Source organism: Anomaloglossus baeobatrachus, chromosome 4 (assembly GCF_048569485.1).
Source record: "Anomaloglossus baeobatrachus isolate aAnoBae1 chromosome 4, aAnoBae1.hap1, whole genome shotgun sequence".
Classification (NCBI taxonomy): domain Eukaryota; kingdom Metazoa; phylum Chordata; class Amphibia; order Anura; family Aromobatidae; genus Anomaloglossus; species Anomaloglossus baeobatrachus.
In genome coordinates this window covers 220,678,287-220,705,236 of record NC_134356.1, presented here as the reverse complement: position 1 = coordinate 220,705,236, position 26,950 = coordinate 220,678,287, and the positions used below count along the sequence as shown (strand labels likewise).

The following is a 26,950-nucleotide window of genomic DNA, read 5'->3' as shown; positions in this document are numbered from 1 at the left end:
TACCGTCCTTTTTGGGAACTAGGAAGAGGTTTGAGGAAAACCTCTGAGCCGTTCCCGAGTGGGAACTGGTACAATCACTCCGTTTGCCTGCAGGGATGCCACGGCCTGTGAGAAGGCGGCGGCCTTGGAGCAGGGGGGAGTTGAGAGAAAAAATCTGTTTGGCGGGCTGGAAGAGAATTCTATCCTGTAGCCGTGAGATATGATATCTCTCACCCACTGATCGGAGACTTGTTTTAACCAAGCGTCGCCAAAGTGGGAGAGCCTGCCACCGACTAAGGACGTGGCTGGAGCGGGCAGAGAGTCATGAGGAGGCTGCCTTAGTGGCAGAACCTCCTGCGGTCTTCTGCGGACGCGCTTTTGGGCGCCAGTTGGATTTATGATCCTTAGCTGAGTTAGCGGACGAGGCGGAGGGCTTAGAGGACGACCAGTTGGAGGAACGAAAGGAACGAAACCTCGATTGATTCCTACCCTGGGCGGGTTTCCTGGTCTTGGTTTGTGGCATGGAAGTACTCTTCCCGCCAGTAGCCTCCTTAATAATTTCATCCAGCTGTTCACCGAACAGCCTGGATCCAGCAAAAGGGAGCCCAGCAAGGTACTTCTTTGAAGAAGCATCTGCCTTCCACTCTCGAAGCCACAAGATCCTGCGGATAACAAGGGAATTAGCCGAAGCCACCGCAGTGCGGTGAGAATCCTCTAGCATGGCAGACATGGCATAAGATGAAAAAGCTGAAGCCTGAGAAGTTAAGGCAACCATCTCGGGCATAGATTCCCTGGTGAGGGAATACATCTCCTCTAGAGAAGCAGAGATGGCCTTGAGAGCCCACACTGCTGCAAAAGTTGGGGAAAACGCGGCCCCCGCCGCTTCATACACGGATTTGGCCAGAAGGTCAATCTGACGGTCAGTGGAATCCTTAAGTGAGGTGCCGTCAGCCACCGACAACGGTCCGGACTGAGAGCCTAGACACCGGAGGGTCTACCTTTGGGGAGTGCGACCACTCCTTGACCACCTCAGGTGGAAAGGGAAAACGGTCATCAGAACCACGCTTTGGAAAGAGTGTCAGGACAGGCCCTGGATTTGGTCACAGCGGTCTGAAAACTGGAGTGCTTAAAGAACACACTCTTCACTCTCTTAGGCGAGGTAAACTGATGTTTTTCTGCCAAAGAGGGTTGCTCCTCTGATACTGGCGGATTGAGATCCAGTACAGAATTAATAGAAGCAATCAAGTCCCTAAAATCTGAGTCACCCTCGGAGAGATCGACGGGGTACATAGCCTCCGAGCCCCCCCGTGAGGGCATCCTCCTCATCTTGAGAGTCAGCTCTTGAGTCAGAGCCACAGGATGAGGAGGGGGAGGAAAGCCTGCGCCTTCTTTTAGAAGGACGGGGTCTGGGACCTGATGATGAATCCTCTGAGCTCTGATGGACGGAGGTCAGAGGATAGGGATCCTCTGGCAAGAGTATTAGAGGCACCCTGTGAGGCGGGCTGATGCATATTTATCAAAGTCCTGGACAAAAGTCCCATGGACTCAGCAAATGACTGGGATATGGACCTAGAAAAGGACTCTACCCAGGCCGGGGGTTCAGCCACAGGTGCAGAAGCAGCCTGAGAGACCACTGGGGGTGAGACTCCAAGGCTGTGGCACCGCCAAGTTAGAGCAAACATCACAATGTGGACAGGTGCTCGGCTCAGGCAGCAGGAGCTTACATGCAGTGCATGCAGAATCAAGCTTTGGAGCCTTGCTCCTTGTGTGAGACATGCTGCTGGAGTGGGGGCTTTGCAAGAGAATGAACCCCAGGGAGAATATACAGAGGTGCACAACCGGAGACCGGCTGTGGCTTACCAGACCGCTGGAAGCGGTTTTGTGTGGATGTATGCCTCCTGAAGACACAGCAATAAACTGGCTGGGACTGGCTCACCAGGGGGTGTATAAGCTCAGAGGGAGGAGCTACACTTTTAAGTGTAGTACTTTGTGTGTCCTCCGGAGGCAGAAGCTAAACACCCATGGTCTGGGTCTCCCAAAGGAACGATAAAGAAAGCACAAATTAAAGAATACAGCACAAAAAAAAAAAAAAAAAAAAAAAAACACAAACACAATAAGGGTGCGTGCCCATGATTAGTGTTTGCGGTGTGTTTTCGCTGCGTCCAAAACGCTGCGTTGTACAGTACAAGCACAGTGTATGGGAGTTCTAGAAATCCATGACCACTGTGCTTGATTTTTCTGCAGCAGACACTGACTTGCAGTGCTTCTTTCCTGGCCGCAGCATGTCAATTATTTGCTGTGGATTCGCATGTGTCCTCTGTATGGAGAACATAAGCGAGAGACTGCAGCGCACTGAACCCTGATCATGGACAGTCAGCTGCGCTCTGCTGCGGAGGAGACTCGCAGCCCCGCAGGTCAGGACCCGCTGCAACCAGGACACTGAGTCCTGATCATGGGTACAGTCAGCTGCGGTCTCCTGTGTTCTCCTGTGGAGGAGACTCGCGGCCCCGCAGGTCAGGACCCGCTGCATCCAGGACGCAGTGAACCCTGATCGTGGGTAGTCAGCTGCGGTCTCCTGTGTTCTCCTGCGGAGGAGACTCGCGGCCCCGCAGGTCAGGACCCGCTGCAACCAGGACACTGAGTCCTGATCGTGGGCACATACCCTAAAACCACATAATAAAGTTGCAAATGCAATAATGAATCGGACCCCATGTTTTATTGAAAAGCTTTACCAAGCCCGATGATGCCCAAAGTCTCCCCGCGGATTCTGGCAGCGCCTCCGGCAACCTCTCGGATCTGCTCTACACTGGCCGCACGATTCCCTTCTCTCATAGCCTGGTGTAGCCATGTCACACGCCGATAGAGATTCAAGATGTGGCAGAGTGTCGAATCTGCCGTCTCTTCCACAGACGATGAGGGAACATTACAGACTGCAATCCCTTAAAAGAAAAAAAAAAAAAAGAAAAAAAAAAGTGTCCGTAAAGATGGAAGCCAACAAATTCATCTTGCGCTAATCTGCCTAACACACTTACCTAAATCAGCTGCAGACTTGATATCAATATTGTCATAGCCACTTCCAATTCGGATGATAATACGTAAGGCCTTAAATTTTTCCAAATCCTCTCTAGAAAGGGAAATTGTGTGATACATAAGGGCTCCCACTGCTTCACTTAACACCTGGAAGGAAAAAGATAAGCTGTGGAAGAGTTTCTTGGTCCTCCAAATAAAAAGCTCTACGTGCTTAACCCAAAATTGCTAATGTTCCAAAGAAATGTCATTGTTCTCTCCCCTCCATGCTGACCACATATGATCTGACAACCTGTCCAGTGTTAGGAGCAAGGACGACACCTCAGTTATTCGCACTGAATAGGCACAAGAAGGGAATTTTGTTTACTTACCGTAAATTCCTTTTCTTCTAGCTCCAATTGGGAGACCCAGACAATTGGGTGTATAGCTATTGCCTCTGGAGGCCACACAAAGTATTACACTTAAAAGTGTAAGGCCCCTCCCCTTCTGGCTATACACCCCCAGTGGGATCACTGGCTCACCAGTTTTAGTGCCAAAGCAAGAAGGAGGAAAGCCAATAACTGGTTTAAAGACCAATTCAATCCGAGGAAACATCGGAGAACTGAACCATACCACATGAACAACATGTGTACCCGAAAAAACAGAAAAACCCCGAGAAAACAGGGCGGGTGCTGGGTCTCCCAATTGGAGCTAGAAGAAAAGGAATTTACGGTAAGTAAACAAAATTCCCTTCTTCTTTGTCGCTCCATTGGGAGACCCAGGACAATTGGGATGTCCAAAAGCAATCCCTGGGTGGGTAAAAGAATACCTCATGATAGGGCCGTCAAACGGCCCTCTCCTACAGGTGGCCAACCGCCGCCTGAATGACTTATCTACCTAGGCTGGCGTCTGCCGAAGCGTAGGTATGCATCTGATAATGCTTGGTAAAAGTAAGTAGACTCGACCAGGTGGGTGCCTGACACACCTGCTGAGCCGTAGCCTGGTGCCGTAATGCCCAGGATGCACCCACGGCTCTGGTAGAATGGGCCTTCGGCCTTGAGAGAACCAGAAGCCCAGTAGAACTGTAGGTTTCAAGAATTGGTTCCTCGAGCCCCCGAGCAAGGGTGGATCTGGAAGCTTGCGACTGTTTACGCCGACCAGCGACAAGGACAAAGAGTGCATCCGGGTGGCGCAGGAGCGCCATGCGGGAAGTAGAACCTGAGTGCTCTCACCAGAACCAACAGATGCAAATCTTTCTGAAATTGATGGACTGGACGAGGACACAAAGAAGGTGAGGTGATATCCTGATTGATATGAAAATGGGATACCACCTTAGGGAGAAATTCCGGAACCGGACGCAGAACTACCCTGTCCTGGTGAAGGACCAGGAAGGGAGTTTGTATGAGAGCGTTGCTAGCTCGGAAACTCTCCTAAGAGACGAGACCGTTACTAGAAGGCCACTTCCCGTGAAAAACGGGAAGGGAGACATCCTTCAAAGGCTCGAAAGGCGGCATCTGGAGAGCAATTAGAACCTTGTTCAGATCTCAGGGCTCTAACGGCCGCTTGTACGGAGTGCTGAGAAGACAAACTCCCCGTAGGAACGTGCGTACCTGAGGAAGTCGTCGTTTCTGAAAAAATACAGATAGCGCTGAGACTTGTCCCTAAAGGGAACTGAGCGACAACCCATTTTCCTACCTAGATTGCAGGAAGGAAGGAAACATAGACGATGCAACCGGCCAGGGAGAAACACCCTGCGCCGAGCACCGAGATAAGAACATCTTCCACGTCCTGTGGTCAATCTTGGCGGACGTTGGTATGCTAGCCTGTCTCATGGTGGCAACCACGTCCTGAGGTAATCCTGACGACACTAGGTTCCCGGACTCAATGCCACACCATCCGGTTGAGGGCCGTAGAATTCAAATGGAAGAATGGCCCTTGAGACAGCCAGTCTGATTGGTCTGGTAGTGCCCCCGGTTAGCCTACCGTGAGGCACCACAGAACCGAGTACCACAACATCCTCGGCCAATTTGTAGCGACGAGGATGGCGCGGCCGCAGTCGGTCTTGATCTAGCGCAGTACTCTGGGCAACAATGCCAGAGGTGGCACCTAAGGTAGCTGGAACTGCGACCAATGCTGAACTAAGACGTTTGCCGCCAGAGCTCGATGATTGTGAAACCGTGCCATGAAGCTGGCACATTGTTGTTGTGCCGTGACGCCATTAGATCGACGTCCGGCCTCTGTCAGCGGCGCCAGATCTCCTGAAACCCGTCCGGGTGAGGAGACCATACTCTTTCGGCCACACCTCAGCGACTTAGGAAGTCAGCTTCCTAGTTTCCACACTTGGGATGTGAATTGTGGATATGGTGGATGCCGTGTCTTCCACCCACCTCAGAACCTGCCGGACTTCCTGGAAGGCTTGCCGGTTGCGCGTTCTTCCTTGGTGGTTGATGTATGCCACCGCTGTGGAGCTGTCCGACTGAAGTCGGATATGCTTGCTTTCCAGCCGCTGTTGGAAGGATTGTAGGGCAAGATACTCTGCTCTGTGGTCAAGAACATTGATCTGAAGAGTGGACTCTTGCTGAGTCCACGTACCCTGAGCGCTGTAGTGGAGAAAAACTGCTCCCCACCCTGATAGACTCGCGTCTGTCGTAACTATCGCCCAGGACGGGGATAGGAAGGACCTTCTTTTTGACCAAGAGGTGAGAAGAAGCCACCACCGTAGAGATTCCTTGGCCGCCTGAGAAAGAACGACGACTCTGTTGAGGGACGTCGACTCCTCGTCCCATTGGCGGAGAATGTCCCATTGTAGTGGACGCAGTAAAACTGCGCGAAAGGAACTGCCTCCATTGCTACCATCTTACGTAGGAAGTGCATGAGGCGTCTCAATGTGTGCGACTGGTTCTTAAAGAAGAGCTTGCAGCCCGTAGTGAATGCTGTTTGTCTAGCGGCAGCTTCACTATCGCTGAGAGAGTAAGAAACTCTATGCCTAGATATGTTATCGATAGGGTCGGGGTCGGATCTGACTTTAAAAAGTTGATGATCCACCCAAAACTCTAGAGAGTCTCCAGCGCAACGTTCGGGCAGTGTTGGCATGTTTCCTAAGAGAGTGCCTTGACAAGTAGATCGTCTAAATACGGGACCACAGAGTGACCCTGAGAGTGCAGGACTGTGACTACTGCTGCCCTGACCTTGGCGAAGACCAGTTGGACTGTCGCTAGCCGGAAGGTAGAGCTACGAACAGAGGGTGTTCGTCTCCTATAACGAAGCGTAGAAACGCTAGTGCTCTGGATCAATCGGCACATGTGGATAAGCATCCTTGATGCCTAATGATGCTAGGAAATATCCTTGGGACCTTGAGGCGATGACATGGCGGAGGGATTCCATCCGGAACCGCCTGGTGTCCACGAGCTTGCTGAGCATTTTTAGATCCAGAACGGGACGGAACGGCCCGTTGTTATAGGTACCGCAAAGAATTTGGGGTAAAAACCGTGACCTTGTTCCTGAAGAGGAACGGGGGTCATCACTCTTTCTGCCTATAGAGTGCACCCTGTTTGCAGAAGAGCAGCGGCCCGGCCGGGAGGTGGAGAAATTCTGAAGAATCGAGTTGGAGGACGAGAAGTGAGCTCTATCCTGTACCCGTGAGACAGAATGTCTCACACTCAATGGTAGCTAAATATCGCCAAGGCGGGAGAGCCTGCTACCGACCGAGGCCGCAAGTCATGAGGAAGCCGCCTTGGAAGCGGGTTTTCAGACTGTCGCTTTTTTGGGCGAGACTGAGCCCGCTAAGAATCTTAGCTCCTCTGATCCTTTTGAGTCCACATTGGACGAGGAAAAATGGGACCTGCCCGAGCCTCGAAAAGGCCGAAAACCCCGACTGCCTCTTGCTCTGTTGGGGTTTGTTGTGTCCGGGCTGAGGAAAGGATGAATCCTTACCCCTGGACTGTTTGATGGTTACATCCAACGCTCACCAAACAGTCGGTCAGCAGAAAAAGGCAACTGGTTAGGCAACCTTTTTTGGAAGCAGAATCTGCCTTCCATTCACTTAACGAGCAGACCAGGCTCTGCTTAAAAACACGGAGTAGCGGAGGCTACCGCCGCACGGTTCGCAGAGTCCAGGACAACCTGAATCGCGTAAGAAACAAATGCAGACATTTGAGAGGTTAAGGATGCCACCTGCGGCACAGATGTACGTGTAACCGTGTCAATCTGTGTAAGACAAGCTGAAATAGCTTGGAGTGCCCCAAGGGAGAGAATGCCAGAGCCAACGGTGCGCCGACAGCCTCATAGATGGCTTTCGACCAGAGATCCATCTGTCTGTCAGTGGCATCTTTGAGTTTGCAGTTCCATCTCCCACTGCAACTATGGATCTAGCTACAAGCCTGGAGATTGGAGGATGCCGCTCGGGACATTGGGTCCAGTCCTTGACCAAGTCAGGGGACAGGGATAACGTGTATCCTAAGCCGTTTGGAGAAGCGCATATCTGGATAAGCGTGGTGTTCCTGGACTGCCTCTCTGAAGGCAGAGTGGTCCAGAAAAATACGTGAAGCTGACTCCTCCACTGGAGGAGCTGTGAGAAATAACCCACATTCTATAGATGGACGCTATAAGATTATTTACTATGGCGTCACAATCAGGTGTATCCAGATTGAGAGCGGTCTCAGGATCAGAATCCTGAGCCGCTACTTCCGCCTCATTACACAGCGAGTCCTTCTGTTAGGACCCTGATGAAACCGAGGCCGCTCATAGCGAGCCCACTTAGGCTGTCTGGGACTGACGTCCGTGCAGAGCCGTGACTCTGGGATGCGTGTGACATTCCCGGAGCTGTTAGTTATTCACACTGAGGGGGGCCATGGATCAATGATTCAACAGTGCCCATATTGTGAGAGACATGTCCGGACTGCTAGGCTTCTAGTATCATAGCCATAGTCTCAGAAAAACTGTCAGTAAATACTGCAGACACCGTCCTCATCCCCTGGCCATTAGTGCATACAATGGGAGTCTATGTACCTGCCGGCCGTATAGCCGTACATGCTGTACCAGCTGTATAGAAAAACATGTGGTTCTGCACCTTTGTTTTACACAGAGAATATGCTGATAACTCCTCCGCATAATCCAGGAGGGTATATACAACGTGCGACCAAACAGTGCAATGTATATAGTACAAGCATATCTATAAGTGCACTTCTGCACTAGTGGGGTTAGCACCACAGGTGCTGCTTAACGCCTGTTACAGCGATTGTGTGACTATCAGAATGCCAGGGTCTTCCACACTTGTCTCTGTATCTTACAGAAACTGACACTAATGGCTGCCGGTGTCCTTGTAGAGAAGGAAGCCGTGGGCGTGCCTGAGAAAGTGCGGGAATCCGGATTCACAGTGCACACAGTGAGAGGGGTGGAGTATGCAAAACATACTCCAGCTCTCAGCTCTGCTCTATGCAGCGTCACGCCCCTACCCTGACTGTCAGGGCTGTGGGCGGTAACGAAGGGAGACTAGGCCCAGAAGCCGGGGACTCGAGTTAACAGCGCGGCCGCCGTAAAAGCGCGGGCCGCGCTGAAGTCCCCGGCGCACCACAAGTGCCAGCCGCGCCGCAGTTCCAGCGGCCGGCGCGACCAATTCATAGAAGAGGCCAGCGTCCCGCCCCTCTCCTGACTGGCAGGTCTGGGGGCGGGAACGAACGGAAGCAGGCCGCAAAAGCCGGGGACTCTAGTTATCAGCGCGGCCGCCGTAAAAGCGCGGGCCGCGCTGAAGTCCCCGGCGCACCACAAGTGCCAGCCGCGCCGCTGCCAGCGGCCGGCGCGACCGATTCCTGGAAGTGGCCAGCGTCCCGCCCCTCTCCTGACTGGCAGGTCTGGGGGCGGGAACGAACGGAAGCAGGCCGCAAAAGCCGGGGACTCTAGTTATCAGCGCGGCCGCCGTAAAAGCGCAGGCCGCGCTGAAGTCCCCGGCGCACTACAAGTGCCAGCCGCGCCGCAGTCTCAGCGGCCGGCGCGACCAATTCCCATAAGTGAGCCTGCTTCAGCAAAGCTGAATGAGGCCATGGCACAGGCGCCGCAGCGCTGATGTCCCCCGGCGCACTACAACACCCAGCATGCTGCGGTGTGAGCGCCAAATGCACGGGGACACAGAGTACCTTGAGGAAGCAGGGCCATGTCCCTGATGTACTCCGCTCCATCCAGCATCTTCTCCAGGGGCTGTAGATGGAGCACGGTCTCAGTGCCTGGAGACCGGTAAATCCCACTTCACCCAGAGCCCTGTAAAAAGGGATGGGGAAGGAATCAGCATGTGGGCTCCTGCCGCCGTACCCGCAATGGGTACCTCAACCTTACAAACACCTCCGACATACAGTGGGGTGAGAAGGGAGCATGCTGGGGACACTATATGTGTCCTCTTTTCTTCCATCCGACATAGTCAGCAGCTGCTGCTGACTAAAAAGTGGAGCTATGCGTGGATGTGTTGCCTCCTTCGCACAAAGCACAAAACTGGTGAGCCAGTGATCCCACTGGGGGTGTATAGCCAGAAGGGGAGGGGCCTTACACTTTTAAGTGTAATACTTTGTGTGGCCTCCAGAGGCAATAGCTATACACCCAATTGTCTGGGTCTCCCAATGGAGCGACAAAGAAAGCTCATTTTAAGCAACAGATCTAGGAATAATAATAATTTATACTATTGGATGTTTAAAAAAAAAAAAAAAAGTTCCTGTGCTGAGATAATCTTATTAGGTCCTGTGCGCACTGGGTAGATGAGTTTCCTAAGAAAAATCCGCACCCTCTGGAAGAATTCCACAGCTGCGGACAAAAAAACGCACCCAAAATCCGCATGCGGTTTCACCACGGTTTGGGTGCGGATTTTCGGCGGTTTTTAACCATCAATGGCAAAACCACAGGTACCTGCGGAAAAGAAGTGACATGCTGCTTCTTTTTGCTGCAGAGATTCTGCAGTAAAACCTGTAGGGGGGGAGGGGGGAACGCAGTGTGTGCACAGCATTTTGGATTTCTCATAGCTTTTGCTGGGGAAGGACTGCATGAACTTTATGAACAAAAGACGCACTTTTTCTACAGCAAAAAATACGGCAAATTTGTGGCAAAAAAACACAGTGTGTGTACAGGGCCTTAATGTGTCCCTGCTGTGTACTGTGTACTGGCAGTGTGACTGTATAGGGACATGGTCTGATCATATCACAGCTCCTGGTCAGGAAAGGAAAAAAAGAGGGAAAAAAAGCATTTTTATAAAAAAACAGGCAGTAAAATGTTTTACCTCACAGAAAGAATCACTTGTGATCCCACAACTTGCTTGCGTGCGGTGGCAGCCGGGTACCCGTGTGCTTGCGTGCGGTGGCAGCCGGGTACCCATGTGCTTGTGTGAGGGCGGCAGCCGGCTGCCGCCCGCGCACAGGCCCCCGGCTGCCGCCCGCGCACAGGCCCCCGGCTGCCGCCCGCGCACAGGCCCCCGGCTGCCGCCCGCGCACAGGCCCCCGGCTGCCGCCCGCGCACAGGCCCCCGGCTGCCGCCCGCGCACAGGCCCCCGGCTGCCGCCCGCGCACAGGCCCCCGGCTGCCGCCCGCGCACAGGCCCCCGGCTGCCGCCCGCGCACAGGCCCCCGGCTGCCGCCCGCGCACAGGCCCCCAGCTGCCGCCCGCGCACAGCCATGGGTACCTGGCTGCCACTGCACGCGAGCACAGGTACCTGGCTGCCGACCCCACACAGCACCCGGCTGCCGCCCGCGCACAGCCACGGGTACCCGGCTGCCACCGCACGCAAGCACAGGTACCAGGCTGCTTGAATGCAGCCACAGGCGCCCGGCCGCCCGATCGCCTCAGACAGGACCCCCCCAGGTACCGCTATATAAGACACACCCCCCATTTTCCTCCCAAATTTTTGGGAGGAAAAGTGCGTCTTATAAAGCGAAAAATACGGTATGTTGGTTTTTTTTTTAATTTTATTCTCAAAAGGGGCAAAATAAAGATTTTTATTCTTTTTTATTCTATAGAGCAGAAATGTTGACACCCAGCTGTCATGTCAACCCATCACCATTAGGGGCCGCCCAAGGCAGCAAGGAATGGTGCTCTCCCCGCCGGTGTGTGTGAGTTTGGGAAGGATGCAAACTCAACATATGAGCTCACAAAATCAGGGACACAACCAAGGACGTATTGGTACGTTCTTCGTGAAGGGGTTAAAATGAAACGGAACCTGTTTTAAAGCAGAAATAAGCAACCTTTGGTCCTCCAGCTGTTATGAAACTACAACTCCCATCATACCCTGGCAGAAAGCTGACAATCAGTGGCAATCCAGAACTGCTGAGAGCTGGAGATTCACAACAGCTGGAGTAGCAAAGGTTACACCCCTGTTCTCAAGGCATTTCTTAATATCCCTACAAAGTAGATTAGTTAAATCAAGCTTGAGGCAGAGGAACCTGTAGACATAGCAAAAGTATGCAGAGAAGATTGTCCATTCCAAGAATATATAGTGGGGAAAAATGAACATCCTTACTTTCTCGTGGATCTCTTGTGTAGACTGCGCATCACAGAAGGCTACTGTAGCAACATCCTTCAATATAGGCATCTCCACCGTGCAATCCCTTCCATCCAAAAGGGCCACCAATGGACGGACTGGCATAGGACCATTCAGAATAGGCGGCCGAATACCTGAATAGAAGCAAACCAGTAAAGATCTTCAGAGGTAAGGCATAGTCAAACACTAAATCACTTCAACGCAAAATATGCAGTCCCCTTATCAGGATTAATCAAACCCAAATATGCAAAAACTTCACAGAACACATCAATTTTGAGCATAGGTCAACCCATTAACACCATTTCACAGTTTAATATAAACCTAATCCACATAGAAACACATTATTATTTAATATTGGTCCTTAATTATGCGCTGACCATAGCAACAATCATAGAACTTGCCATACCCCAAACGCCAATTACCCACAGATATAGGAGAAATCTGCAGGTTAATAGCATTCAATGCTGGCAAGCTGCTTAACAAAGTGCAGCTACTGGGAAGAAATTAACTTTACTCCTCCTGGGAGCCGCTGGCTTTCAGTCAGATGTATACCCAGAGTTGCTACAGTCATCATTGTGAGCGGCAGCAGTAAGCGTGCACCACCAGTTTGACAGCTCGCTCTGCACAAATGCCTGTAAAGAATCAACTGTTAAAGTGCTGGGCAGTGGTTACAGCTGCCCCTCTCACCTTTAGTAATTAAATATTTTATTGATTTTCATGAAAAACAGAATAGGTCATAACATATAATTACATCTTGCATACCAAATTGAGAATATAGGGACACGAAATTAACAAAAAAGCCCCTCTCACCTTTACACCAAAGACAGCGGCTTCCAGTAGGAATAAAGTTAATTTTCTCCCTGTAGCCGCACTTTCATTAAGGTGGCCGCTATTAACCTGCAGATTAACTCTATAGCAGGTAAATACAGCTTGGGGACAATCCTTTAAAGGGAAGTGGTGAGTAACATTTATGAATGAATTGACAAAAGGGTGTTACCAGTTTGTGGCTTAGGGGATCAATCATTGCAGATTGTCACTGTATATGGGGGGGGGGGGGGGGGACCACGATCTGGTAACATTCATTTGTAAATGTATCCACACTTCTTGGAAGAAAAACATAGGAGCAGCACAATTCAGTTACAAAGAAGGGAATTTTGTTTACTTACCGTAAATTCCTTTTCTTCTAGCTCCAATTGGGAGACCCAGACAATTGGGTGTATAGCTACTGCCTCCGGAGGCCACACAAAGTATTACACTAAAAAGTGTAAGGCCCCTCCCCTTCTGGCTATACACCCCCCCGTGGGATCACAGGCTCCTCAGTTTTAGTGCAAAAGCAAGAAGGAGGAAAGCCAATAACTGTTTTAAAGACAAATTCAATCCGAGGAACAACATCGGAGAACTGAACTCTTCAACATGAACAACATGTGCACCCGAAAAAACAAAATCCCTAAGAAAACAGGGCGGGTGCTGGGTCTCCCAATTGGAGCTAGAAGAAAAGGAATTTACGGTAAGTAAACAAAATTCCCTTCTTCTTTGTCGCTCCTAATTGGGAGACCCAGACAATTGGTACGTCCAAAAGCAGTCCCTGGGTGGGTAAAAGAATACCTCGTGATAGGGCCGTCAAACAGCCCTTTCCTACAGGTGGGCCACCGCCGCCTGAAGGACTTGTCTACCTAGGCTGGCATCCGCCGAAGCGTAGGTATGCACCTGATAATGCTTGGTAAAAGTGTGCAGACTCGACCAGGTAGCCGCCTGGCACACCTGCTGAGCCGTAGCCTGGTGCCGTAATGCCCAGGACGCACCCACGGCTCTGGTAGAATGGGCCTTCAGTCCTGATGGAATCGGAAGCCCAGCAGAACGGTAGGTGTGAAGAATTGGTTCCTTGATCCACCGCGCCAGGGTGGATTTGGAAGCTTGCGACCCCTTACGCTGACCAGCGACAAGGATAAAGAGTGCATCCGAGCGGCGCAGGGGCGCCGTGCGGGAAATGTAGATCCTGAGTGCTCTCACCAGATCCAATAAATGCAAACCTTTTTCAAATTGGTGAACTGGATGCGGACACAAAGACGGTAAAGTGATATCCTGGTTGAGATGAAAGGAGGATACCACCTTAGGAAGAAATTCTGGAATTGGACGCAGAACTACCTTGTCCTGGTGAAATACTAGGAAGGGAGATCTGCATGATAACGCCGCCAGCTCGGACACTCTCCGAAGAGACGTGACCGCCACTAGAAAGGCCACTTTCTGTGAAAGACGAGAAAGGGAAACCTCCTTCAAAGGCTCGAAAGGCGGCTTCTGGAGAGCAATTAGGACCTTGTTCAGATCCCAGGGCTCCACCGGCCGCTTGTAAGGGGGGACGATATGACAAACCCCTTGCAGGAACGTGCGTACCTGAGGAAGTCGCGCTAGGCGCTTCTGAAAAAATACGGATAGCGCGGAGACTTGACCTTTAAGGGAGCCGAGCGACAAACCTTTTTCCAACCCAGACTGCAGGAAGGAAAGAAAAATAGGCAATGCAAATGGCCAGGGAGAAACTCCCTGAGCAGAGCACCAAGATAAGAATATCTTCCACGTCCTGTGGTAGATCTTGGCGGAGGATGGTTTCCTAGCCTGTCTCATGGTGGCAACCACTTCATGAGATAAACCTGAAGCCGCTAGGATCCAGGACTCAATGGCCACACAGTCAGGTTCAGGGCCGCAGAATTCAGATGGAAAAACGGCCCTTGAGACAACAAGTCTGGACGGTCTGGCAGAGCCCACGGTTGGCCTACCGTGAGGTGCCACAGATCCGGGTACCACGACCTCCTTGGCCAGTCTGGAGCGACGAGGATGGCGCGGCGGCAGTCGGCCCTGATCTTGCGCAGCACCCTGGGCAACAATGCCAGAGGTGGGAACACATAAGGTAGCCTGAACTGCGACCAATCCTGAACTAGGGCGTCTGCCGCCAGAGCTCGGTAATCGTGGGATCGCGCCATGACAACCGGGACCTTGTTGTTGTGCCGTGACGCCATCAGGTCGACGTCCGGCATCCCCCAGCGGCGACAGATCTCCTGAAACACGTCCGGGTGAAGGGACCATTCCCCTGCGTCCATGCCCTGGCGACTGAGAAAGTCTGCTTCCCAGTTTTCCACGCCTGGTATGTGAACTGCGGATATGGTGGATGCCGTGTCTTCCACCCACGTCAGAATCCGCCGGACTTCCTGGAAGGCCTGCCGACTGCGTGTTCCCCCTTGGTGGTTGATGTATGCCACCGCTGTGGAGTTGTCCGACTGAATTCGGATCTGCTTGCCTGCTAGCCACTGCTGGAAGGCTTGTAGGGCAAGATAGACTGCTCTGATTTCCAGAACATTAATTTGAAGGGTGGACTCTTTCCGAGTCCACGTACCGTGAGCCCTGTGGTGGAGAAACACTGCTCCCCACCCTGACAGGCTCGCGTCTGTCGTGACCACCGCCCAGGATGGGGGTAGGAACGACTTTCCTTTCGACAATGAGGTGGGAAGAAGCCACCACCGGAGAGAGTCCTTGGCTGTCTGAGAGAGGGAGACATCCCTGTCGAGGGATGTCGACTTCCCGTCCCATTGGCGGAGAATGTCCCATTGAAGTGGACGCAGATGAAACTGCGCGAAAGGAACTGCTTCCATTGCTGCTACCATCTTCCCTAGGAAGTGCATGAGGCGCCTCAAGGGGTGCGACTGGCCCTGAAGGAGAGATTGCACCCCTGTCTGCAGCGAGCACTGCTTGTCCAGTGGAAGTTTCACTATCGCTGAGAGAGTATGAAACTCCATGCCAAGATATGTTAGTGATTGGGTCGGGGTTAGATTTGACTTTGAAAAGTTGATAATCCACCCGAAACCCTGGAGAGTCTTCAGTGCCACGTTCAGGCTGTGCTGGCATGCCTCTTGAGAGGGTGCCTTGATAAGTAGATCGTCCAAATACGGAATCACAGAGTGACCTTGCGAGTGCAGGACTGCCACTACTGCTGCCATAACCTTGGTAAAGACCCGAGGGGCTGTCGCCAGCCCGAAAGGTAGAGCTACGAACTGCAGGTGTTCGCTTCCTACAACGAAGCGTAGAAAACGCTGATGCTCTGGCGCAATCGGCACGTGGAGATAAGCATCCTTGATGTCTATTGATGCTAGGAAATCTCCTTGAGACATTGAGGCGATGACGGAGCGGAGGGATTCCATCCGGAACCGCCTGGTTTTCACGTGTTTGTTGAGCAGCTTTAGATCCAGGACGGGACGGAACGACCCGTCCTTCTTTGGCACCACAAACAAATTGGAGTAAAAACCGCGACCTCGTTCCTGAAGAGGAACGGGAGTCACCACTCCTTCCGCCTTTAGGGCGGACACCGCTTGCAGAAGAGCATCTGCTCGGTCGGGAGGTGGAGAAGTTCTGAAGAAGCGAGTTGGAGGACGAGAACTGAACTCTATCCTGTACCCGTGAGACAGAATGTCTCTCACCCAACGGTCTTTGACCTGTGACAGCCAAATGTCGCCAAAGCGGGAGAGCCTGCCACCGACCGAGGATGCGGAGAGAGGAGGCTGAAAGTCATGAGGAAGCCGTCTTGGTAACGGTTCTTCCGGCTGTCTTTTTTGGTCGTGATTGAGTCCGCCAAGAATCTGAGCCCCTCTGATCCTTTTGAGTCCTTTTGGACGAGGAGAATTGGGACCTGCCTGAGCCTCGAAAGGACCGAAAACCAGACTGTCCCCTCCTCTGTTGGGGTTTGTTTTGTCTGGGTTGAGGTAAGGATGAATCCTTACCCTTGGAGTGTTTAATGATTTCATCCAAACGCTCACCAAACAGTCGGTCACGAGAAAAAGGCAAACTGGTTAAGCACTTCTTGGAAGCAGAATCTGCCTTCCATTCTCTCAACCACAAGGCTCTACGTAAAACCACGGAGTTGGCAGACGCCACTGCCGTACGGCTCGTAGAGTCTAGGACAGCATTAATCGCGTAAGACGCGAATGCAGACATTTGAGAGGTCAAGGGCGCCACCTGCGGAGCAGATGTACGTGTGACCGTGTCGACCTGTGTAAGCCCAGCTGAAATAGCTTGGAGTGCCCATACGGCTGCGAATGCTGGCGCCAACGACGCTCCAATAGCTTCATAGATGGATTTCAACCAGAGCTCCATCTGTCTGTCAGTGGCATCTTTAAGTGCCGCCCCATCTTCCACTGCAACTAAGGATCTAGCTGCAAGCCTGGAGATTGGAGGGTCCACCTTGGGACACTGGGTCCAGCCCTTGACCACGTCAGGGGGAAAAGGATATCGTGTATCTTTAAGCCGTTTGGAGAAACGCTTATCTGGATAAGCGTGGTGTTTCTGGATAGCGTCTCTAAAGTCAGAGTGGTCCAGAAAAGTGCTCAATTTACGCTTGGGATACCTGAAATGGAATTTCTCCTGCTGTGAGGCTGACTCCTCCGCAGGAGGAGCTGGTGGAGAAATATCTAACATTCTATTGATGGACGCTATAAGATCATTCACTATGGTGTCACCATCAGGTGTATCCAGATTGAGAACGGTCCCAGGATCAGAATCCTGATCAGCCACATCCGCCTCATCACACAGAGAGTCGTCCAGCTGGGACCCTGACCAGTGTGATGAAGTTGAGGGCCGCTCATAGCGAGCCCGCTTAGGCCGTCTGGGACTGTCGTCCGAGTCAGAGTCGTCACCCTGGGGTGCATGCGACACCTCCTGAGCTCGGGAGTGAGCCAGCTGAGGGGGACCAGGGAGCAATGATTCAACAGTGCCCATGGTCTGAGTTACTGGTCTAGACTGCAATGTTTCAAGAATTTTAGACATAGTCATAGACAATCTGTCAGCAAAAACTGCAAACTCCGTCCCTGTCACCTGGACAGCATTCACAGGTGGTTCTCCCTGGGTCACCTCTAGCAGCGGCCCCGGCTGAGCAAGTGCCACAGGGGCCGAGCACTGCACACAATGGGGGTCAGTGGAACCTGCCGGTAGAGCAGCCCCACATGCGGTACAAGCAGCATATAAGTCTGTGCCTTGGCACGTTTGCTTTTTGCGGACGACATGCTGTTGTCTGCCTTGAGTAACCTAGGAGGGTATATAGCAGAGAGTCACCAGCTACCGTACAGTATAATGTATAGCATGCAAGCACAAAAATACAAAGTACACTTCGGCACAAGTGGGGGTGAGCCCTTGAGGGCTGCTTACCGCCCGCTGAAAAGCGGGTGTGAGGTCGCAGAATCCCGTGTCTGGGTCTCCCAGTCTCCCCTCTCCAGCTCAGCGTGCAGACAGGAATGGCTGCCGGCGTCCTGTGAGGAGGGGCGGACCGTGGGCGTGCCACAAACAAAGTGCGGGAAACTGGCGTCCCACTGTGCCCAGTGTGAGGGCTGGAGTATGTAAAGCAGACTCCAGCCCTCAGCGCTGATGGTCTGTACAGCGTCCCGCCCTCCCCCTGACTGGCAGGTCTGGGGGCGGGAACGAAACGAACTAGGCCGCAAAAGCCGGGGACTGTAGTAATAAGCGCGGCCGTCATACATGCACGGCTAGCGCGGAAGTCCCCGGCGCACCACAAGTCCCAGCCGCGTCGCAGTGAAAACTGACCCCAGCGGCCGGCGCGGCCGTTCGTACTAAGTCTACTCACTCAGCAGCACTGTAGTGAGGAATGGCACAAGCGCAGCAGCGCTGATGTCCCCGGCGCACTAACACGCCCAGCATGCTGCGGTGTGCGCGCGGTATGCCCGGGGACACAGAGTACCTTAACGAAGCAGGGCCCTGTCCCTGACGATACTCAGCTCCATATCCAGCCGATTTTCCGGGGGCTGTGGAAGGAGCACGGTCTCAGTGCCTGGAGACCGGTAAAGTCCCACTTCACCCAGAGCCCTAATGGTGATGGGGAAGGAATCAGCATGTGGGCTCCAGCCTCCGTACCCGCAATGGGTACCTCAACCTTAACAAACACCGCCGACAGAAAGTGGGGTGAGAAGGGAGCATGCTGGGGGCCCTGTATGGGCCCTCTTTTCTTCCATCCGACATAGTCAGCAGCTGCTGCTGACTAAACAGTGGAGCTATGCGTGGATGTCTGACCTCCTTCGCACAAAGCATAAAACTGAGGAGCCCGTGATCCCACGGGGGGGTGTATAGCCAGAAGGGGAGGGGCCTTACACTTTTTAGTGTAATACTTTGTGTGGCCTCCGGAGGCAGTAGCTATACACCCAATTGTCTGGGTCTCCCAATTTGGAGCGACAAAGAAAAACAAATATGCGTCAGAATTTGTACATTCTGTATACTGGGAACCTTCCACCATGGCCAGTGATGCACAGCTACATATTTATTATTACAATCAAACACACTAAACAGCATAAAAATGGAGAATAAACAATCTTGCAGTTCTGTGTCATCACAGTGTTCAACAGTGACACTCTAAGTATCTCTATGCTCGTGTGATGGAGTCTATGACGGCAATTGGTACATGACAGTAGTGTATCACAGTAAATCAAAAGGACAAGGCTCCGCTTCACCATAAATAGGTGCTCAGAAAAAATTAGACAATATAATAGAGGAAGTTTATGGCACACAGAGTGGTGAAAAATGATTTTTTTATTTATTTTACAGTGATTTCTGCAAAAAGTCACACCAAAAACTTATGCCAACGTTTCGGCTCTTAGGCAGAGCCTTTTTCAAGGCAAAGGATCTAATACAACAAAGCAAATAAAGAGAACTAGTCTCTTAAAGGACAAAATAATCAAAAAAATATTAAAAGGAAAACAAAGTATATACACAAGAGCAGGCATGAAATTTGCATACAAGTCATAAGAATATTGAGCAGAGGAATATGCACGTATACGTCCCAAGATCATCTTTTCCAAGCTATTCACTCTGCTTTAGGTCAGCCATGACCTGCTCTACCCATTATATCACGTGTTACCCGTCATGCGTGCATATTCCTTTGTGCAATATTCTTATATGACTTGTATGCGAATTTCATGCCTGCTCTTGTTGTGTATATACTTTGTTTTCCTTTTATTATTTTTTTGATTATTTTGTCCTTTAAGAGACTAGTTCTGTTTATTTGCTTTGTTGTATTAGATCCTTTGCCTTGAAAAAGGCTCTGCCTAAAAGAGCCAAAACGTTAGCATAAGTTTTTGGTGTGACTTTTTGCAGAAATCACTGTAAAATAAATTAAAAAATCATTTTTCATCACTCTGTGTGCCATAAATTTCCTCTATTATAGTAGTGTATCACAAGCGCCACAACTCGTGATGACACTTGTGACTGCACAGAACCAGGATATCACCCTGTGGGGAACATTGGGCATAAATTTTAATGTCTACTTTATGAGAGCGTGTCAGACTGATGCTGTCATTTTATGCCACCTTAACTCACTGTTTTAACTTAAAGTGATATTTCCATATCCAAGATCCTATTCCCTTATGTAGTAAGTGTAATAGTATTAGAAAAACCCTCCAATTAGAAATGTAGTACAGTTCTCCTGATATAGCCATGTCTCTTACCTCATGTGCAGGGCATTGTAACTTAGGTATCCATGGTTACGACCACAAGCAACTGTCACTATATGAGTGGGTGTAACCAGGGATACCTAAGCTAAAATGCCCTGCACATGAGGTAAGAGACATGGCTATATCATGTGCAGGGCATTGCAGCTTAGGTATCCATGGTTACAACCATGAGCAACTAACTCGCTATATTAGTGGTTGTAACCATTGATACCTAAGCTGCAATGCCCTGCACATGAGGTAAGAGACATGGCTATATTAGGAGAAATATTGATATAGCCATGTCTCTTGCCTCATGTGCAGGGCATTGCAGCTTAGGTATTCATGGTTACATCTACTCATATAGTGACAGTTGCTTGTGGTTGTAACCATGGATAGCCAAGCTAAACTGTCCCACACATGAAGTAAGAGACATGACTTTATCAGGAGAACTATACTACATTTCTAATTGGAGATATAGGCTATTATCACACCTTCTACATATTGGGACAGAATCTTGGAGATTGGAATCCTCCTTTAAAAGTCTCATGAAATAGAGAAGCCTACAGGGAAAAAAAAATTATGTACATTGGATAGACCAAGAGGCATAATATTAATACATGGTTGTGACACAGAGCCACACATATAAAGGGAGCCTCTCAGCACAACAAGACTGGTCAAACCAAGCTCAGTGCACCCTTGGTGTGGCCAAACAGTTCCGTGCACCGGCCCACTTATTTGTTATTTTCTATCCATCGCCACCCTCCTCTTCAGTCATTGACAGCTCTGGACTTACAGAATGATAAGGAGAGATAAATTGAGACGTAAACTCCTCGGCCATGCTAAGGGTGCACAGAGCGCTGTGCTTGGTTTGAATAGTCATTTTGTGCAGAGAATCCCTTTAATACAGAATCTTGGACTGGGTTATAAGGCAGAACCTAAATTGGCCATTTTCTTGCTTTCTGTATAAAGATATACGTTCTATCTGATGTGACACATGGCGTTGTACAATGGCCTGCTATAACCACAGGCTCCTGCGAACTCTGAATTAACATAGTCTAACCCTCACAGATTCGATCCAGGCGTTGTCTCTTTACTTTGTGCTTGTCCATGATTCTGGCCTTAAATAACGCCTGAAAACAAAAGGATAATTGTTATTACCATGCAGACGGAACAAAAGAGAACATGAATGCAATATTTAGCGAGCGTTCAGATTCACTTACACTAGGGCATGGCTTCTTCATTCCGTTCACAGGCAGAGGGTATTCCCCAGACTCCCCCCCACCCCACGGGACGGAGCTAACACCTGGCATAATTGATGGGGAGGTGCAAAACAAGTATGTGGACCTGAGCTTAGCTCTCCTATGGGGACCCCTAGCAACTCGCCTGTGCCGGATAACCAGACGTAAGCTAAGGGATAGGCTCCCTTTTGTTTCAGCACACACACTTTCCCAATGCAATACCTAAGTATATTCCAAACATGCTATATTACAAAAGCGATACCTTGGCATATCAACTGCATAAGACAGAATATAGGAGAGAGAGAGCGAGGGAAAAAAAAAAGAAAAAAAAAAAACACGGATCCAGATCGTGCACCCGGAATCCCATGTCCGGGTCGTACTCGGGTCTGCTGCTCAAACCGCGCGGATCCGGATTTTGCTGATCCGGGTCTGCTCAACACGTGGCCTTTCTGAAGGGTTAGTAAGGCTCCGCTGCCTTCAGCATAGCGAGCGGGTCACAGGAGGTCACATCTGATACCAAGCAGAGATCAATAGACAAGACATCAATTGCCAAGGTCAGCAAAGCAGGACATACTTTAAATAGCCTCTACCAAGCCTAGGAACGCTGGCTCCACCAAGTGTGCATGTTCCCTATGAGAGAGCCACCGATAGACATCTCTGGTGGCGGCCTACCTCCTAGAGCTCACACACTGATTTACTTTGTGACCGAAAAAGCATCGGATTGCACTAGGACCAATGTTAGCCAATGGGGCAGCTTATCGACAGGCTTATCGACAGGCTTATCGACAGGCTTATCGACAGGCTTATCGACAGGCTTATCGACAGGCTTATCGACAGGCTTATCGACAGGCTTATCGACAGGCTTATCGACAGGCTTATCGACAGGCTTATCGACAGGCTTATCCCTCGGATAGAGTCGGTCAGAAGAAAAAAAACGCAGCAAAGTTCACTCCGATGTTCATTCATTCAAGCTAATGAGTGAGCGGAAATCATCAGACTGCACTCTGATGACATCTGAGTGCAGTCCAATTTCCTTGCATTGACACAAAGGAGAAGATTGTGACAATTTTTGTTCTCCATCTTCTCATCTGACAGAATCAGATCGCACTATGCTGATGCTTGGATCCAACTCTCATCAGTGTCATTAGTATAATCGACCAGATTCTCTCAAATGGCATTATCTACGTGGGCTTAGGGCTTATTCACACGTCAGTATCTGCCAAACCCAGGAGTGGAACTTGCAGAAGAAAAAAAAAAAAAAAAACTACAAATTGAAAAATTGTCCTGTTCTGTGTTTTGGAGACACTCCTGGTTTTGGCGTACCAATAGTGATGAAATGCTGATACGTGAATAAAGCCTTTAAGAACAAAAGAATCGAAGTCCACAATTGGACAGGTCAGATCTAGATGTTGTCGGGCATCCCAGTTCACATTAGATATTCGGCGACATTCGTCCTCCTCTGCGGCTTCGGCTGACATTAGTCTAATGTGTAAGGGGACCTTTAACCCCACTCACTGGTGAAGGATATGCTGTGTGGATTCCGTACAATTCATGTGATAATCCAGCTTCAGAAATGCTATGGATTTTCACTGTATATTTCTAACATTTTGGTGGTGAAATCTGCTCTGATCCAACCACCGCACAATCCACAAAAAGAAAACCTCTTGGGTACTGCTGTGGAATCCCCACAGATTTGGGCACTGCTGTGGAATCCCCACAGATTTGGGCACTGCTGTGGAATCCCCACAGATTTGGGCACTGCTGTGGAATCCCCACAGATTTGGGCACTGCTGTGGAATCCCCACAGATTTGGGCACTGCTGTGGAATCCCCACAGATTTGGGCACTGCTGTGGAATCCCCACAGATTTGGGCACTGCTGTGGAATCCCCACAGATTTGGGCACTGCTGTGGAATCCCCACAGATTTGGGTACTGCTGTGGAATCCCCACAGATTTGGGTACTGCTGTGGAATCCCCACAGATTTGGGCATTGCTGTGGAATCCGCACAGATTTGGGCATTGCTGTGGAATCCCCACAGATTTGGGCATTGCTGTGGAATCCCCCCAGATTTGGGCATTGCTGTGGAATCCCCACAGATTTGGGCATTGCTGTGGAATCCCCACAGATTTGGGCATTGCTGTGGAATCCCCACAGATTTGGGCATTGCTGTGGAATCCCCACAGATTTGGGCATTGCTGTGGAATCCCCACAGATTTGGGCATTGCTGTGGAATCCCCACAGATTTGGGCATTGCTGTGGAATCCCCACAGATTTGGGCATTGCTGTGGAATCCCCACAGATTTGGGCATTGCTGTGGAATCCCCACAGATTTGGGCATTGCTGTGGAATCCCCACAGATTTGGGCATTGCTGTGGAATCCCCACAGATTTGGGCATTGCTGTGGAATCCCCACAGATTTGCGGTGAGTGGCAGCGGAAATATTCTGCCCCTTATGGAACTCCCCTTGTATAAGTCCGGTCCTCTTGCTCCTGGTGCTGAGCCCCATTGTTACCTTTTACGCTCCCAATCACACAATCTACTGCGCTCTCCTTACGCTATTACTCTTTTCTTAAGCCTTCAGCTTGCTTGATATTTTAAGGAGCATGACCATAAGAATCATTGATATATAATTGCACAAACCTTTGTCGCATCCTTTTTAGAGGTATTTAGACGAGCTGAAAAATCAACAAGTGAGCATTTATAATAATGTGTTCCTGATTACTGGCCTGTGACATGTCGGCGATCACCCGATGAATGGACAAAACGCTTGTTGGGCAATTGGTTTCCACCAACATAAAAATCGTTCTCAGCAGCACATCACCCTGAGCAAAACGAAAATGTGCTGCCAATAACATGCCATATTAGCAACAGTTCTGCTCCCATCAATAATCCTTCTGCGAGCACTGAACTTGTATGCACTCAGACGGACGCCTATATGAAGGGTGGCGCTGCCAGAGGGGTAAGATTGGTTAGTCATCCAAATAAACCCTTTATTTTTAACACTCAATGGCGAACATATGGACGTGTAATTAGCTATACCCAATGTATAATCATTGAAGTCTATTGAGGTTGTTATAATGGCTCAAACGGGAGATTTTTGCAAAAAAAAAAAAAAACCAAACCACACATTTGTCTAATCAGTCATTAAAGGGACTGTCAGCACAGAATGACTGTTCACACCAAGCCCAGGCGTGTATCATGGTGGGGCCAAACATTTATACACCTTTCCACCTGCTTGTTTTCCCTCTACACCACCCCCCTTTCCGGTGATTGACAGCTCTGGCTTCATAGACCAGTGATAGGCAGCTATAGATCGAAAACAAGCAGGTGGGAAGGTGCACTTATAGGGATATCCGGGACTTAAAATGTGCCTAAGCACTGATAGGCAGGTTGTTGCTACCTACCTGCCTGTTGCCCGGCGGAGTTATCCGCGCTTCTTATCCGCTCTGCCCTGTAAAAAGGGTGGGACGGCTGACGTCATTACGATTGACAGCAGGCTACCCCAGTTAGGCAGCAGGCTGTCAATCCGCATGACGTCGGCTGTCTCGCCCGTCAGCCGAATGGAAAAGAAGCCACCGCCGCTCTGTGCCAGGCACAACAGGCAAGCATGTAGGCAGCAACTACCTGCCTGTTAGTGCTTAGGCACATTCTTTTTTAAAGTCCTAGGCATACCCTTTAATTATTTAGCCCGGCCATGATGCAGCGAGCGCAGGTACTTGCATTGAACCCTCATTGTGCAGAGTCCCTGTAGCCGGATTGGCAAGCTTTGAACAAAAGGAAAGACAAAAAAAAAGGGAAGTGATGCACATGACAAAAGACTTGGAATATGGAGGGGTCATGGAAGCCTTTGGATACGTTTGACACATGCAAATATAAAAAAGAGAAAGTGACTGAAGGTTGAGAACAGGATTCTTATGGCCATGAAATAGTAATTGTGGGTAATAAAGATATTAAGGCCCATACGTTTCTGCCAATTTTCCTTTGCTGCCTGTTAGAGGTCCTCATTGTGTGACATGGGACCGGGAAAGTAATAATTACAGGTCCTCAACCTGCAGATTACAGTACGAGGCCTCTTATGTGGCTGATAACAGGGAGTAATAGGCAGCGCCATCTTTCAGATACACAGTGACTGGAAGAGCTAATGACGCCAAAACTCCTATCAAGATATAAGCACCACAGGAGATGTATATATTCTATAGACTTCTGCAGCGTGCGCCCAGCAGTAAAGGCGTCAATAGACATTACTGGGAGCTATGATGGGGCCGATCTCTAGCGCCAGGACCCGCACAGTCCTGATCACATACAGGCAGGTGAGTGGAGCTCTATGGACAGGAAGCCATCGCTGTCTATGGACTCATACATAATGACCCACCAGGCAGAGGGCACTGCCACACCATCAGTCCACTGGATTTTGGATCACTGGAGTATGGATGAGTCCAGCAGTAAGGGCGTCCATAGACATTACTGGGTGCTATGATGGGGCAGATCTCTAGCTCCAGGACCTGCACAGTCCTGATCACATATACATAGTTAAATGGAACTCTATGGACAGGAAGCCATCGCTTTCTATGGACTGGTGGATAACGATCCACCAGGCAAAGTGTACCACCACACAATCATCTCACTGGACCGTGGATCAATGTGACCATGGATGAGTCCAGCAGGAAGGATGTCCATAGACATTACTGGGTACTATGATGGGGCAGATCTCTAGCTCCAGGACCTGCACAGCCCCGATCACATACAGGCAGGTGAGTGGAGCTGTATGGACAGGAAGCCATCGCTGTCTATGGACTCATAGATAACGATCTACCAGGCAGAGGGTACTATCGCACCATCAGTCCACCGGACCGTGGCTCACCGGGCACGATGGATGAGCCCTGTACACCGAGCACTACAATGAAAAGCTGAGCCGGGCAGCAGGAACACGCAGTATGAAAGCCGCGCACCCCAGAGCGGTACATACCATCGCCCACCCTAATGCGCCGCCTTCAGCGACCACCCTGTGTGCACCCGCTGTCTTTTATTACCTTCTCCTCCCCACCGGACCTGTCGCGCTCTCGGCAGCGAATCACACAGGAAACAGGAAATGACCGCCAGGGGTAGAAGCGAGAACAAGCAAGGCAAGAGCGGCGCCGGGCCTTCCTGTGTTAGCACGCCCTCTAGCGGTCATCGTGCGCAGTGTGCGCGTACCATTCATTGTACAGCAGCGCCACCATGCGGAGAGCTTGGTAAGTGATGCGGAAATGTATTAAAGCACAAACTGCGCTTTTTAAATATAAGTCCCATGCCCCCTGCCTTATACTCAGGGCCGGCTCCAGGTTTTTGTGGGCCCCGGGAGAAAGAGTCTCAGTGGGCCCCATCCACATGTAGACACGCACATACACAGCTACGTACATATACATATTTAAAGACAAATTCACAAAAATACATATAAATAAACATAAATTTAATCCCTTAACAACCGCAGGCAGTAATATTACGTCCCTGTGGTCATAGTGTTAATCCCCACCTGCTCCTGTGGGCTGCAGGCAGGGATCTGCGCGCATGTCAGCTGATTTGTACAGCTGACATGTGTGCCTTGCATGTAATAATAATAATAATAATAATTTTATTCACTTACATAGTGCTATTAATTCCACAGCGCTTTACATACATTGGCAACACTGTCCCGATTGGGGCTCACAATCTAGAGTCCCTATCTGTATGTCTTTGGAGTGTGGGAGGAAACCGTAGAACACGGAGGA

At 50.4% G+C, this 26,950-nt stretch overlaps 1 protein-coding gene across 2 annotated transcripts in view; it reads right to left on the bottom strand.

Annotated features, from left to right (window-relative positions):
- Nucleotides 1–26,345, bottom strand: part of LOC142303372 (C-terminal-binding protein 2) — a 78,474-nt gene extending 52,129 nt beyond the window's left edge. The window contains exons 1-5 of one of the 2 annotated variants that reach the window (XM_075344675.1): nt 26,234–26,345; nt 21,025–21,094; nt 11,473–11,627; nt 3,012–3,156; nt 2,712–2,918 (exon numbers count right to left, since the gene is read on the bottom strand). In XM_075344675.1, coding sequence (XP_075200790.1) covers nt 2,712–2,918; nt 3,012–3,156; nt 11,473–11,627; nt 21,025–21,073 — 556 coding nt within the window. In that variant the 5' untranslated portion in view covers nt 21,074–21,094; nt 26,234–26,345. The remainder of the gene's footprint in view (nt 1–2,711; nt 2,919–3,011; nt 3,157–11,472; nt 11,628–21,024; nt 21,095–26,233) is intronic. The other variant, XM_075344676.1, reaches the window with a different exon arrangement.
- Between the last annotated feature and the right edge of the window lie 605 nt (nt 26,346–26,950).